At 37.7% G+C, this 16,504-nt stretch overlaps 1 protein-coding gene across 2 annotated transcripts in view; it reads right to left on the bottom strand.

Annotated features, from left to right (window-relative positions):
- The window catches only part of Man2a1 (mannosidase alpha class 2A member 1), a 186,840-nt gene that overhangs the window by 30,905 nt on the left and 139,431 nt on the right, over positions 1 to 16,504 (bottom strand). For both annotated transcript variants that reach the window (XM_045132451.1, XM_045132452.1), the window contains exons 17-19: positions 9,588 to 9,721; positions 5,403 to 5,544; positions 1,953 to 2,086 (exon numbers count right to left, since the gene is read on the bottom strand). In XM_045132451.1, the coding sequence (XP_044988386.1) occupies positions 1,953 to 2,086; positions 5,403 to 5,544; positions 9,588 to 9,721 (410 nt within the window). The remainder of the gene's footprint in view (positions 1 to 1,952; positions 2,087 to 5,402; positions 5,545 to 9,587; positions 9,722 to 16,504) is intronic.

Below are 16,504 nucleotides of genomic sequence, written 5' to 3' on the forward strand. Positions count from 1 at the left end.
GGGAGGGAAAACTAAGGTTGGAAAAAAAAATGAAGTGGTACCACAGAAACCTTTATCCTTGAAGATAGACTAAAAGATTCAACCTTTAACAGGTATATGGTGGGAACACCTGACAAGAAGGGCCCTGGAGAGGGTTGGGATGAAGACTAACCTTAAAAGATTTTTTTGGCTCTGGCCTGTAATTAGTATCAGAAAGCAGTTGCTACCCACAATAAGCTATTGACTGGAGAGACCTATGAGGTCCCCAAAACAAGACAGGCTTCTGTCAAAGCACTTGATTACCCACCAGAGGTAAGATAAGACCCTATTGCCAAAGATACCATATGCTGCTGGCACAGAACACAGAGACCTGGCTAGAATCCAGAAGAAAGCCAGTCTCCAGACAGTTCGTTCATCTAGTGCCAGAAAGCACTATATGAGCTACTGGGGGAAAGTGACCAACAATGGTCTGAGCAGCCAGGGGTCAAAGGTACTCAGAAGGAAACACCCTGACACGATGTAGGCACCAGTGCAACAGTGGCACACAGCCTTGGTGGGTAACCAACAGCTTTCAGATTGGCTAAGAGATCTGCTTATTGGAAAGGAACCAGTACCTGGAATTGGGAACCAGGTAAGAATCCTATGGAGACAAAGATTATGCTCTCCAGGGCTGGAGGGATGCCTTAACGGTTAAGGCGTTTGCCTGCAAATCCAGAGGACCCAGGTTTGATTACCCAGGACCCACGTTAGCCAGATGCACAAGGGGCATATGCACCTGGAGTTTGTTTTCAGTGGCTGGAGGCCTTTGCACGCCTATTCTCTCTCTTTCCCTCCCCTCTTTCTCTGTCAAATAAATAAAAATAAAATATTAACAAAAAGATTATGCTCTCCAATATTAAGCTCCTACTAGTCTTTGGCTCAAAGAGGGGCTACATCTATCAAATTCTCCCTCAATTAATAACACTTATCCCATTTAACCTATGCTTACTTCTTTTTTTGTTTGTGTGTTTTTTGTTTTTCGAGGTAGGGTCTCACTCTAGCTCAGGCTGACCTGGAATTCACTATGTAGTTTCAGGGTAGCCTCGACTTCTTGGTGATCCTCCTGCCTCTGCCTCTCAAGTACTGGGATTCAAGGCATGTGCCACCATGCCCGGCTTTTACTTCACTTTTTGCTACATAATATTTTTCTTTTTCAGAAGGTAGCAATACCCAAGAAGATACCCCTAGCACTTCAGCCATGACCCAGCTGAAACCACAGAGGAAGGAGGGAGACAAGCAAGAGTGCTGCTTCCATGGTGAGCCTGATAACCAGCACCAGGGTGAAGGGACAGATGCTGAGGATACTCAAAACATACCGAAGCAGAGATCCAGAGGCTCCTAAGAGCTCATCACCAAAGTAGACTTAAAACATACCCAACAGTGCTCAGGAATTTTGCAGAAGACAGGGCAGGGAGATTCTAAGAGCCACAGGCTGGGACATCATTGCCTCCCCTCAACAAATGACTTCTGCTCCCACAACATAACCCACAACCCCATGGGGAATACCTGCAACACCACCGAGGAGGACCCTCAGCAGAATGGGTCAGCGAGGAATGAAAAGATGGTACTAACACATGCTGTATCTTCACTAAGTATGTACATTAAAAAAAAGTTTGAACAAATTCTACAAACTTAGTCCCTTAAGAATATGACTAAGCTCTATTCCATAATTATTTCCCTCAAAATGTTTTCACACAAATTGGGACCTTGGGCTTTTTTTTCTGTACACAATAAACAAAAATAAAATTAACAAAATTCAGATTTTATATAATATTTGCAATTGAAGTTCTAAAAGAGTGAGCTAACTCATTAGTGGCAGCATCTCAATATTGGAAATTGCAAACATAAGTAAGCAAAAAGCTTCAAGTTATCACTGTAAACTTTAGGTGGCAAATGACAACCAATATTAGAACATGCTAACTCCACTGTCCTACCAGGTTCATGCCACTTCTTCTTTCCAGCAGGATTCGAAACAAATTAGCTGTAATTTTGTTATCATGTACACCTTGCCCAAGGCCACGGTTATCATCTTGCATGAGTCTTCTATCCATGAAAACTTCAATTTGACCTAGAAAACAAACAAAATTGTCAGGAGTACTTGAAACAATTATTCACAGGACTATGTTAGTGGGAGCTCAGGTGCTTTGTTCTAACCTCTCCCACTAGGGTGCTGGATCCAGAAATCCCACAAGGGAACAAGCCTTCTCTGGATCACAGCTCAACACAATGGCTACAAACTCATAATCCAGTATATTTTATCTGCTTTTCTTCATTAATGTTTAGTAATGTCTGGTAAGCTTCTAACAAAATGGAGCAGAATGGGAAATATAAAAAAAAAAAATAGAAGCGTAAATTAAATTCTTTAGAACTTAATTCCAAGTAGCAGTACCTGGAAACAAGATGCTTATGAAGTTAGAAAATATACAGAAAATGTGGAGCAATGACTATCCAGATGCATGGAAACTAAAAAAGATTTGTAGGTAGAATTCAGGTTACTTGATATGTGGGGATTTTGTGAAAGTCCTAGAAACCGAAGGCGCCACTCCGCCCTCTCTGACAGTACTGGCAGCTGCATGGCTGTCTGTCAGGCATATTTGGTTCCTTTTTGCTTCACAATAATTTCACATTTCTTCTAGTTATAAACTCACCATGTGAGATTACAAAGCGAAAACCCTAGTAGTAGAAGTGAATGTATGTATTTAAAATTACATTCAATGTGACTTAAAATGCTATAGCCTTTTACATCTAAAATATTTTTTCTTTTGTTTTTTGATTTTCAAGGTAGGGTCTCACTCTGGCCCAGGCTGACCTGGAAGTCACTATGTAGTCTCACGGTGATCCTCCTACCTCTGCCTCCCGAGTGATGGAATTAAAGGTGTGTGCCACCATGCCCGGCTTCCTTTTACATATACTTTTAAAGTATATTTATATCCATTCTTATCTACTACTGTGTACTGTCAATTAAAAAAGAAATTGTGCTAGTATTCTTACCATCAAGCCAATTCGTTTTACTTTCTTAGTTCAGGCATCCAATACATAAAATTACCAACAATGAGTAGAATTTTTCTCATTAACTATTTTCATATATGTATTTGCTTTTTTCGAGGTAGGGTCTCCGTCTAGCCCAGGCTGATCTAGAACTCACTCTGTAGTACCACATTGCCCTTGAACTAATGAGGATCCTCCTGAGTACAAAGATTAAAGGTACACACCATGATGCCAGGTTATTTTCATATTTTAGAAGACAACTATGTAAGACTTCCTCCTCTCATCCAGGGACTACTTATCCTTATGCCTTTCTAGAGCTTGTTACTTTATACCCAAATAAGTCTATTAATCTATAATTCTTCTATAGTCTCCAAATCACCACACAATTATGGATTCTTTCAATTGTACTAAATTGTATTTTACTCTAATATTAAGGTTATTGAGTAAGTGCTGAGGCATGTGGCTTCTCACTGCCTGAGGCCAGAGTACAGTCCCCTATTTAGAACATTCAGAATTTAACCCAAACTTTAAAAATGTGTGGCTCAAGAGTTATATAACATGAAGGTGTCATTTGTTTTGTGTACACAGTGGTTTTGGTTAATTAAGTGTATTAACATTTATAGACTCAATAACTCCATAAATTTAACAGAAGTTTGAACTTTCCTTCAAAAACTAAGAAGTTTGCCAACAGTGGGTCCCATCCTAATGGGCAAATGAAAGAGTACTAAACAGTAGTTACCCTACTAAATCCTGGCTGACATGCTCCCCAGCACACTCGTGCCACCAGTGCTCCTGATCAATCTGTGCGATGAAACGGTTATTACTTTTATAAGTTAATTCGTATCTTGACAACATAAGTTCATATGATTTTATTCTATGAAGGTCACGCCAAAACCTGAGAAGTAGCACTTTCCCTATACAAGCTTGCAATGAATGCACATAACTAATGCAGAAGTGAGTTTGTCAGAAGACATCGGGTGAGTGAAATTATTATGTGCCTTGTCCGCTTTGGGCAACTTTTTTCATGTGTGTGTGTAAGCCGTATTAGTGTATGCATGAAAAACAACTAAAACTATGTATTATATATGGTCTACGTCTCTCAATAGAAAATTTAACACATACTGCCTGTTTTTCTCTTTCTTGGCATTGCTTTTTGAATCCTTGAAGCTATAGCTCTTTATTTCCAGCTTTAGCATTTTTCTTCTTTTGGGAAGTGGTACATTAAAGTAGGAAGACCATGTGTGTTTGTCAGGTTTACCACTGTGCCAAAATAGTTGAGTAAATCAAATTAAAACAGGAAAGATTAACTGGCTCACAGTTTCACCTGTTTCAGCCCAGGGCCACTACAGTCTATGGGTTGTAGGTCTGTGGCAAGGCAGAAGAGCATGGCAGAGGACAGCTGCTCAACTCATGACCGTCAGGAAGCAAGAACGGGCTGGGGACAAGGAATACCTCTCATGGGCACACCCCTGATGACTTACTTTCTCAAACTAGACTGTACTTCCTAGGTTCCAGCACTTCCCCAAAATGCTATCAAAAGACTAATCCATTGGTTAATCACTTCTCCAAAGGCCACAGCTGGGTCTTTTGTGGGGACATTATATCATATGGAAACTGCAATGCACTGATCCAGAAAAGAAGCCATGCTTGAACTACAAATTTATACCTTTGCAGTAAGTTGTCTAAACTTTGGAGTTTGGGTTTGCACACCTAGTCAATTGCCTCTACAAACAACAGACTATCAGAAATAAATTACTCTTGTTGTTTGTATATGAATTATCTTCAAAAGCTCATATGTTGGAGACTTGGTCCACAGTTGCTAAGGCTACTCAGAGATGACTAGATCACGAGGGCAATAGCTTCGTTAATGGATTAATCTCTCAGAAAGTAACAGCTGAATATGCTATTAAGAGCTGGACCTTAGTTAAAAGAATAGGTCACTGGCGGTATGTCTGAAGAGTATGTTGTTCCCAGATGCCTCCTCATCCTCTTGCTTCTTCATAACCATTATGAAGTGAGTGGCTCTGCACCACCACATATTGCACCATGATGCTGACTCACTATGGCTTTAACTCAAAGGAACAATGTGATTATGGCCTCAGCCCTCAGAGATCAGGAACCACAGTGAATCTTTCTTCCCTAAAGTTGTTTCTTTCAGGTATTTTGTCACAGTTATCTTTACTAACAATTATCTTTAAAAACATTATGACACACAGTGTCTTAGGTTATTCTTCATCTGAAGATTGAGAAACTTTATCTCATGTTTCTCTTATAAGGTAAAAATAATTAATAGTTTCATTCTTGAATGACAAATAGCTTTTAACTGGAGAGGATAATCAATATATTTATCCTCAGGACTGAAGGCTTTCTAAGCATAAAAATTAAACAATACATACCAGTAGTCAAACTGGAAACACCTAAAGACTGAGCAGAGAGCAGTGACAGCCGATGCTCAGAATCTTGGATATAGGCCATTGTGGTCATTGGATAGACATTTGCTTGAAGAGGCAATTTGCTCATTGTTCTTCTAGGTTGAATCTATAAAATCAAACAATTCTCCCCTTAAAATTGTGATATTACATATGTGCTTTTTTTTTTTTAACTCTATGAGAGAGAGAGAGAAAGAGAATGAATTGGTATGCCTGGACCTCTAGCCACTGGAGTCCAACTCCAGACAGACATGTCACCGTGTGCATTTGGCTTATGTGGGTTCTGGGGAGTCAAACACAGGTCCTTTGGATCTGCAGGCAAGCATTTTAACAGTAAATGCACGCGTTTACAAATTAGGATTATTAGGATCAGTATTGCATTCTTGTTAGATGAAATACCACTCACATTTCACACAAGGCCCATAAGAAACCAGAGAGGCAGTAGGGAGAGTAGTGAGAGTGCTGTTTCCATGGTGAGCCCAACAATCAGTGCCAGGGTATAGGAGTTAGACCCCGAGGATACTCAACACATACTAAACTGGAGATCCAGAGCCTTCTTAGAGCTTATCACTGATGTAGACTTAAAACATACTACCCCCTACGGCTCAGGGAATTTTGTGGAAGAGGGGTCAGAAAGACTATATGAGCCACAGGTTGGGATGTCACGCCCAGAGGCATTGCCTCCTCTCCAATAACTGACTGATGCTCCCATAACACATAATCCACAACCCAATGGGGAATACTAGCAACCCTACTGAGGAGAGCCCCCAGTGGAATGGGGTAGGAGGATGGAAAAGACTGTACCAAGACATGATGTATCTATACAAAATATGCTCTCAATTTAAAAAAATTAAAATATTCTATAAAACCATATGAAGAAAAATCGTAAGAATCTCCAAAGACAACCTTATGAGGGAAAGGAAACTTGTTCTGATTTTAAAAAATAGGCATTTCTATTTAATTCAGAATGAAAATGTCTAACAGAAGTCTTCTAGCTTTCTCATATTTGCATAAAACAAATTATAAAGGTATTAAGTATTCATTTTTCATCTAAATCTAACATACTGCTTTTGTAATGAAAGTTAAGCATAATAGTGCTCTATCCCCTTTCAAGAAGTATCTCTTATTATTCTTGGTCAGTTTTAATAAATACCATGGACTTCCCTAACAAATCTTCTAATATATTACATTATAATCAAGAGCATCTTTATATTTAAAAGCCATTCAACATTTTCTGTTTAGTGTCAATCTAGATTCCAATGTTTTGTAGTCTAGTATTTGAATTCATGAAACTGAACTGTACTTTCTGAGAGGCTGTCAGAGTCTAAAAGCCATTCCATAAACCTAGGACTGGTTTTCAGTAAATCTTAAATGCTATCTCATTTAATCTTATGAAATGTTAAAGTGAAACTCAAAAATAGCACGGCAGTTCACGCACACATACTGTGTGTCTGCTAATGGAAGGATGGCCCTGACTAAACACATTACAGATCTGATCATATGTATTCCCAACAATCCATCAGCATTTCTGTGACCGATTATATTGTCCCCACCCCAAACACCTGTATGTAACTATAACCTGTGAATATGGTCTTATTTTGAAAAGAGTCTTTGTAGAACCTGCCCATACTGGATTACAGTGAGCCCTTAAGGCCAAGCTATGTGGTGTCCTTGTTAGAGGTAAACTGGGACACAGAGATTAACATATAAAGGAAGAACTCCATATACCAACAGAGGAATGAAATGTAGTGTCAATTCTATAAAACAAGGAATGCTAGGGATACTTCCCTAGCTCCTTTGGAGGTGTCTTACTGACACTCTAACTTTACACATCCAGCCTTCTGGACAGTGTGAGGATAAAGTTCTGTGTTTTAAGCTACTCAATTTGTGGTAATAGAAATGCAGGTAGCCCACGGAAATGAACTCAGTAAGTGTGGTAAAAGGGAGAGAGGGAAGGGAAAGGAGGCACACAGGCTACCTTGAAAGACTTCTCCATTTCTGCTTTCTTTGTTTTTCTTTCTGAATAATCTGATTTTACTTGGCATACCAATGCAATTTTGCCCCGTAATAAATGCATAGTTCTAAAACAATCTTAGTCGTCATTCAAGAAAAATGTGCCGGAACCCCTATGTGAGCACATTTCCAGAACCCTGTAAGCTTACAACACTTTTCAAACTCAGAAGCATGGGGCTGTTGCTGAAGAAAAATGCAGCTTTCATTTGCCGTGGTTCATGATTTAGTTCTAGGTTTACAAAGATTTCGGCCCCAGGCCTGAAATGAGAGGTAACCTGACCCATTCTCCTGACTGTACACACAGACAAGGGATCCACTGGCCTTGCTACAAGCTAACCAGAGACAGAGCCTGGTTACCAGGTGGTTATCAGAGGCGTTCTAGGAATGTCTGGACTATGGAAGGCACATTTCCACACAACTCCAGGGAGAGGTGAAGCACTTGGGTTTTCTTGCTGCTTTACACAGAATGAATTCTAGGTCTGTTGTGGACTCACAAACTTAGTGACTCTGATGCTTTAAGAACCAAACTACTCCTAACTCCTCTGCTTTCTAACTCCAATTTTCCTACCCTAATTAATTTGTATCCTTAATATTATAAAGATGTTTAAATCTGCCTCAACTGTTTTACTGTTTCTCACAACCCGTACCCATGAATCTAGATATCTAGTTCTGTTCAAATACTACCTATTTCCAAGATTTTTTAATATGGCTTATTTAGATTGTACACTTAAATATAATCTTTACTCAAATGTTTGGTCACTGGAAAGAAAATGCATATTTTTAGTTATTCATTTTTACTACGAGTTCTTATTCATGTATACACCCACACATACAAATGATTGCTTCTGTGAGATTTTAAGAAAAATATATTTTTTTGTATACAAGGAAAATGAATCACCATAAAGTCAGTTTCATTTGTAAACCAAATGGCTGTAGTACAATTGACATGTTAATGAGAATCTATGTTGCAATTTTTGTGCTTTGGAGAAAGTTTAAATTTAACTTTTGCAGGAAATCACTAAAAATTATCACAGTCCTTTCCACTTACAGCCAGTTGAAAATCAAAAAAACTAAAAAGCATATGTTGTGAAATTATTTCTATTCATAGCCAGGAATGTTTTAAATGCTAATGTTTCAAAAACATGAAAAACATGCTTCTATTTAAAATAGTACCATTCCAAAGATGTGTTGTCACACGCACATACACACTTAAAATATAGACATTACGGTAACAATCAAGCAAGTTCTAATAGCTTCTGTTCAAGAGTGTTGACAATTTGGAAAAATGTTAATTCTGTTACTATTTGTAAGTATTGTATGAAATTTTTCATTAAATATATATAAGCCTACATATCTAAAATTGTATACAGTTCAATGTGTATATATGTGTGTCTGTATATATGTATATATATGCTGTACATTTATGCATATATATGTATATATGTATATATATATATATATATATGCATAAATGTACAGATACATACTGGAAAAGTAAAGCAAGTATTTTCCAGAAAATTTAAAACAGCCCATTATACATCACACATTAAAATATATACCAATGCCTCATGGTAAAAAAGATATCCATTGTTCCCTAATTATGTTTCTTTGTAGCAAATTCAGACATACACATATATAAGGTTTTAGCATCAAAATATTTAACATGCAATAATGGTAATCAAATCTTTGAAAGAAAAAATTTTTACATAGAGACATTCTATAAAAATGGTACTCAAATATTTCTCCTGACTTTGGAAATCTGAACTTAAAAGTTTTGGTTTAAACTCAGCTTTATTTTAGAAATACCTTGTAACTTTAGGAATAGTTGAAAAAAACTGAGCCAGTTAATTCAATATTAATTGGCCCATTAGCCCATATTAAAAACTATACACTAGGGGCCTGGGGAGATGGCTTAGCAGTTAAGGTGCTTGCCTGTGAAGCCTAAGGACTCTGGTTTGATTTTCCAGTACCCACGTGGCATAGGCGTTTGCAGTGGCTAGAGGCTCTGGTATGCCCATTCTCTCTCTGCTTCTTCCACTCTCTCTCTTCCCCCCTCTATCAAATTAATTAATTAATTATTTTTTAAAAACAAACTACACACTAATATAACCAACTCTTAGCTATTTTAGAAAAAATTACCTGGTATCCATTTAGGTCAGTATAAAACCTATTTTGGTTGTTTATTTTAGAAGAAATTCTCATTACAAGCTCACGGTTATGCACAGTTCGAATGTCCACAATATTAGAAACCTCCACAGATTGTCCTTCTATTCCTATATTTAAAAAAATACACATTAATGAAAAGCAATTATTGCACCATCTTTGAAAACATAGTATAGAGAACTCCTCCAAAGTTATATACATTTCCTTTTCTCCTGCATCCTATCTTAACCATCTCTCACATATAAAATGTGTTACAATTTACCTTTTTTTCCTTTTATTGCCCATACATCTGGTGAAATGATATATGGCTGAAACCAATATTAACATACTAGTATTTATGGATTATAATATGGAGAATAACCCATAAGTTACATCAATTTTAATTGAGTTTGATGCCTCTTAGCTTCCCTCATTATGAAATAATCCATTCTGCCTTTTGCTATACTACAGAGGGCAGCTTGAACATGTATCAAGCCCTATTTTTTTTTGGGGGGGGGCATGCAAGCCTAAAGTATTTACCAGCATCTATCTGTCATTCTACCCTAAGCGTATTGTAAAAAAGGAGTTGTGAATACATCCAACATATTTAATAGAGATGGAAAGAACAGGAAAGGTATTATACAGTCTTCTAAAGAAAGCAGTTAGTAAAGAGGTGATAAAAAGAGGCTGTGCTATTTATAAAGCTGATAGCTTTTGAAATTCTGAGGACCCTGGAACTTCCCTATAATTCTATTTCCACTATTGGGCCTCATTTCTAACACACACTGTCACTCTGTGGTGACAACCAGGGACTCTTTAACCAAGTGGTTATATGTAAAGACCAGGGGTGGGGGTGGAAACAATAGAACATGGAGATCATTTTATTTTTTCTCAGAAGATAATCTCCAGAGCATAAAGAAAGTGATAAATTGTTACAGAAAGGAAAATTCGAACCTGTGCTGTCTGTGGAAATGAATGTACATGCAGCTAGTGCAGGCAGTACAGGTTTCTGTGAAAGGTATGCTGGACACCATAAAATATAAGTAACAACAGGTATGAATTATGGTGAGTTGGGGAAGTCTCTCATCAGGTCTTTGGAGCTCACAGAGCTTGCTGAACTGCTTCCCAACACCTACCGCTCTCCAGCTTAACCCAACAGTTGTCAACTTCAGCTTCTTACTATTAGTAGAATTGCTAAGAATGGAAAAAGAACGGTGCCACATACGTGTTTCTAAGGCCTACAATTAGAATTGAGAACTTGCCAGTTTAAAAGAAAAAGCACCTCTATCACTAGGCACAAGTTTTAGCATAAACATATCACCTAAATTACATAGTACAACACAATCTTCTTTGAACTAGGATTACATATTACACTAAATGTAAACTTTACTTTTAGTATGTTTACATCAATCACAACATCGTTCAACTGAAATGAATGTATATGGAATTTTAATAGCAAGCATCTACAAATGAACCTAAATTACCCAAAACACAGATGAATGGTTTAGGTTGTAGCTCCGTGGAAGTGCACATGTGCTCATTATGGTGTAGTCATGGGTTCAGCCTCTAGCACCTAAATAGCCAAGCCAAAAGCACCACCAGGAATGGCAGCACTCGTACGGCACTGAAGATGGCACGGCGGATGGCAGAAACTAACTCTACTGGGTGCATTTGTTGGATTCCCAGTAGTGTCTTACGTTTTCTTTTGTCTAGATTAGATATTCTCTCAGGGGTCAGCAGAATGCATGAAATGAAACAGTTTTAACAAGCACGAACATCATTAATTTCAATTCATGTCTCTCCAGAAAACATTTACAAAGAACATGCTTCAAGGAAAAACATTAATAATTTCACATTACCTCTAGCCATGATAAATTATTCCATTGAGAAAGTCATCTTTCTCAAGCTCAATATTATATTCAGATACTGTTGTGGAAACAAATACTTCAAATTCACTATAAGGAGCTCTATGTCCATTCACAATTTGGAAAGGCATTAATTTAAATTCTGAGTGTGGGCAGGCTTTTAAAATAAGGTCAAACCATATGACTATTAAGAACAAACCAAATAAAACCTATAACAGCAATAAAAGCAAGGCGGTATGTTTGAATTCTCAAAGAGAATGGGTTCTTTTTTAAAGAACAGTGTACATGAACACACACATAGCCAACATCAACAATTCCCTGAGGCGTGCTTTTCCCAAGGAAGCCTGAGGGGTGGCAGGGTGGCATCCTCAGGGAGCAGGATGCAAGCCTTCAGCCTAGTGCCTCCCCGATCTTTGTAGTGTAAGTGGTTCTTCTTGCCTGGATGGCCAAGATGTTTTTTCTAGTTCCTTCTATGTTTTCTATACAGGGGGTGGAGGGGGGTGAGGGGGGAAGCCTCTATCTTAATAGGTTAGTCCCCTTAGGACAGGAGTGAAGGTATTTTTCAGGATTTGGCAGTGAGAAATAATGCCCTCCTGCTGCTATTACCTACTGCCCCGAGAAGAGGGAATGGACGGTGTTTAGGTGTTTATACTTATTAACCCAAGCAATGCAACATCAAATACAGACAGTTCACAGGTGAAAAGTTTAGGAGGAAAAAAAAAGCCAAGTAGTCTTTCACTAAGCTGCTCTTCACATGTGGTAGAGTCCAGCTTTACCCCTATAGCTGGAGTGGCATCTGTCTTACATACCATATTTATATCCCATTCTTATATTTTGTACACATGATAACTGATGAATCACATAAGTAAACAGAAATAGTCAAGAAGTGAAAACCTATTCTTGATCACACAAAAGCTGGAAGATATGGGAGGAAGGAAAACTGGCTTGTGATAAAGATGGGGCAGCTAAAGAGATGAAGTAGGGAGTTGTATCATGAGTAAATGCATGAATGTTACAATGTGAGGTCCTCCAAGTCAGCACGGAGGCACACACACAGTAAGTGTCTGCTACGTGAAAGGTGGAAGTAAAGGGGCCCAGAACAGCCAACAATTACTGGCTCTTATTATGTGTCTCGTGCTTCCTGCATGCTTCACATACAACGCTGTATCCCTGCCTGATCCTAAGTCTAGAGAAAATCACTGCTACAGATCCCAAGGCTGGCACCACCAAGACTCAACCTGTAACCATCATGTCTCCCTTGCAAACCAATAACTGGGGAAAAACAAAACAAAAACAAACTGAAGTTAGTTTGAAAGCACGTCTGAGAATCCTTGCAATATACCTAGTAGAAAGAAGATCTTCAGGTATAAGGAGAAGCTATTTGAAGGAGGGAAGAAAGGTGGGAGGGAAGGAGGAAGAAGAGGGAGGGAAGAAAAGAGACAAGTTCAAGTGATACATAGTAAGAGTTATTTACCTGACTGAAAGTGAAATATAATTAAGGGACAGGGCTTACCAACACAAAAGCCTTCTTTAAGAAATGATGTAGAGATAAAGACATGTCTGAGCACATGCAGCACCTATCTGCATCAAGTCTGGAGTGTAACATGTCTGAGCACATACATGCATCTACAATGTTAATACTATTGGTCTTGGCCACTGGAACTCTGCTACGTCGGCCTTCTAAAATGGACTGAAGAAGCATCCAGCCTCAGGGACTAAACAGCTACTGGGTTCTCTAACTCTCTAGTCTATAGATAGCAATTGTTGGATTATCCAACCCATACCAAGATTATCTAGTAAGTCTCCTTTACAATACATATGCATTCTAATGGTTCTGTTCCTCTAGAGAATCCCAAGTAATACATCTGCCATGATCATGTCTGAAATAAGAGGTGGGGGAACACCCAGGGAAGGCACACAGATGGTAGCCTGGGATCTCAGCCACGAGCACCAAAAATTATGATGGCCTTGATGAATTGCTTATATCATTTCCTTTGCATTAACTACTCTGTTTCCCCTGCCAGCTAGACATTTGTCTAATTAACGTGGAACAGCCTAGATCAATCCTGAACCACAGAATCACAGAATTGGCTCTCTCCACCTCTCCAGATATCTCATTCAATGTGAAATGCAGAGTATACATTTCCAAAGAATATTCTCTTAAAAAAAAAATCAGACCATTTCCACTATATCCAATTAATAGGAAAGAGTTTGTTAGTCTCATTTACTCCCCAGGAACAATCCAGTATCTTATCAATGGCCTGTACCATGTATTTAATATAAATAATTAGATCAAGAAAAGATAAGGGCAACTGGCTCATGTCCATCTAGGAAACCAAAGAGAACCCTGAGAGAGACATTTAAGTCTTTGAAAAAAGTTTCACTGAAATTTAGTATCTGCGTATCAAATTATAGCAAATAAATCCTCAAAATATCCACCTTAGTGTATATCATGAAAGCAGGGCTTTTGAGCAAAATGGAATCCTGCTATGTAATGACCTCCTTGCCTTTTCTTCTGTGTCTGAGTTGAGAGAATGAGCCATTACTTCCCAGAAGGAATACTACCTGTCTTTCTGATAGACAAGGTATGCTGATTTTGAATATTTCTCTCTCCAATTTTCAGAGTATTTTATACCTAAATCATAAAAAATAAAAACATTACTACAAAGGTACATGCACATATGTTTATTGCAAAAGCATTCATAACAGCTAAGAAATCGAACCAGCCTAGATATATATCAGGTGATTAATGCAAAGAAAATGTGGTACATATTCACAATAAAATTTTATTCATCCACAAATAAAAATGAAGTTGTGAGGGCTGGGGAAATGGCTTAGTGGTTAAGGCATTTGCCTGCAAAGCCTATGGATTCTGGTTCGATTCTCCAGGACCCATGTAAGCCAGATGAACAAGGGGGCATGTGCTTCTGTAGTTACTTTGCAGAGGCTAGAGGCCCTGCCATGCCTATTCTCTCTTTCTCTCCATCTGCCTCTTCCCCCTCCTCTCAAATAAATAAAATATAAAAAAAATTTAAAAACATGAAATCATGAATTATCAGGAAGATGGGTGGAATTGGAAATCATTATGTTAAGCAAGGTAAGCCATACTCAGAAAGAAAAATACCAAGGTTTTTCTCACATGCAGATCCTATGTTTGGGTATAGGTCGTGAAATAAGAAAGGAGACCATGAGAAGGGTAGCAGAGAATTAAGCAGGGAGAAAGAGAGGGTAAAAAAAACACATACGGTATCAAAACAGAAGGGAGACTGTCAAGGGGTAATGGGACTAGCAAGGGGGAAAAGGGGAAAGGAATGTGGGATGCAGGGGAAGAACAAGAAAATGAAAATGCTATAATGGAACTAATTAATTTTGTATGCTAACTTAAAAACAAAACAGTAAATAAAATAATATATTCCTATTATGTATTCATATTTTTTAAGATTATTTTTATACTTTATTTTTAGTGACAAGTTTCATAAATGTACAGAATGTATTTTTAATTTTTTAAATTAGTTTTGTACTCAGCAAATACAGTCAATTTGGTACCCTTATTATGCTCATCCATGACCTATCCCCTCCCCTTGGTCCTCCCTTGTTGAGGTATATGGGTCATTCATATTTCTTATATTGTTGTTTTGTGGAACTTTATCCAACTGTGGAATTGACATGCACATTAATTAATACACAGTACTTAATTCAACATGTACACTTAGATGACAGTTCTCACAATGATGAATTAAGATAGTATGTAAATGTTTGTAAAAAGAAAATATTATAATTATATATTTTTGAAAACTGTCCTCAAATATGAAAATATTAAAATAAAAAAAGTTGTAATAACTTTCCATCACTGAGTGACCTTTTCCTCCATGCTAAACTTTCTCAACTTATCATCCACTATAAGATCTAATTTATCCTGAGACTCTGCTGATTTCTGGGTCTGTAAATGTTCTCATTGATTATTTCTTCAGAAGTGAAAAGTTTAACATCAGTTTTTATGATATAAATTTTAGAAAATTTCATTCTAACTCTCAAATTTAAGAAAGTGATATATCACTTTGTTCTATTCCTAAAATACTAGATTAGTAGCTATTATTATCCATTGATCACTTGTGAGTTTGGCACTCGTCCCCGTACTTTATGCTTTCCCTTTAATCATCCTAACAATGCCAAAATAAATGTGTAATAAGAAACATGCAGAATTTTGATCAAATGGGTTGCAAATTTTAAAAAAGGTTACAATAATTAAGCAATTTATTTGAAGAAGGATAAAAACTGAAAGATGTCCAATATAACTAGAAAGATGTTTATGAAGCTCTGTTTTGGAGGAAATGTAACACATCAAACAGTTATAATTTCAAAATAAATAATCAAGAGATGAGTGATTCCCTAATTGACGAATAAGACTTCACATTGCCAGAGTTTTCCTGGTGCTTCCTCATGATCCAAACTTGGATGGCTGCAGTCAAGGGAGCGCAGAACTCTAGAATAATCCCAGTAGTGGCCTTGCACCCCTTCACTGACAGGAACTCTGAAGTATCCTATTTCCAGTTCTCCCAAACAGGCTCCCTTTCCCAAATGCCTTCAGACAGAAGCTTGAATTCCATGTATCATTCCTTACACTGATCTTCTCACAAGAGTCTTTCCATCAAGACATGTCTTCTTATTGTTGTATTATTTCTTGTAACTTACAAGTGAAGGAGGAGGGAAGAGGGAATAGAGGAGAAGGAAAAGGTGGTAGTGGTGGTGGCGGCGGCGGGGGGAGGGGGGTAGAATGGAACACATCTCTCACCTATCCCAACACCCAGAGATTCTAAAGCTAATTTGAATTATTGGTGTCTGATTGGATTTTAATGAGTAACAAATATTTTTGCACAGCACAGTTCCTAATTGTTTGCTTTCAACAAAAATGAAAGGGATACACAACCATGTTGAGAGGCAACAGATAATTAAAAGTAAGTGATTAAACTTAATGTTTGGGAATTACTTTGTAACTTATCTTGTTTGACTAAAGAAGAGTTCAAAATGTTATATCATATTCATATAACA

The sequence above is a fragment of the Jaculus jaculus genome, chromosome 13 (genome assembly GCF_020740685.1).
Source record: "Jaculus jaculus isolate mJacJac1 chromosome 13, mJacJac1.mat.Y.cur, whole genome shotgun sequence".
In the NCBI taxonomy this organism is placed as follows: Eukaryota; Metazoa; Chordata; class Mammalia; order Rodentia; family Dipodidae; genus Jaculus; species Jaculus jaculus.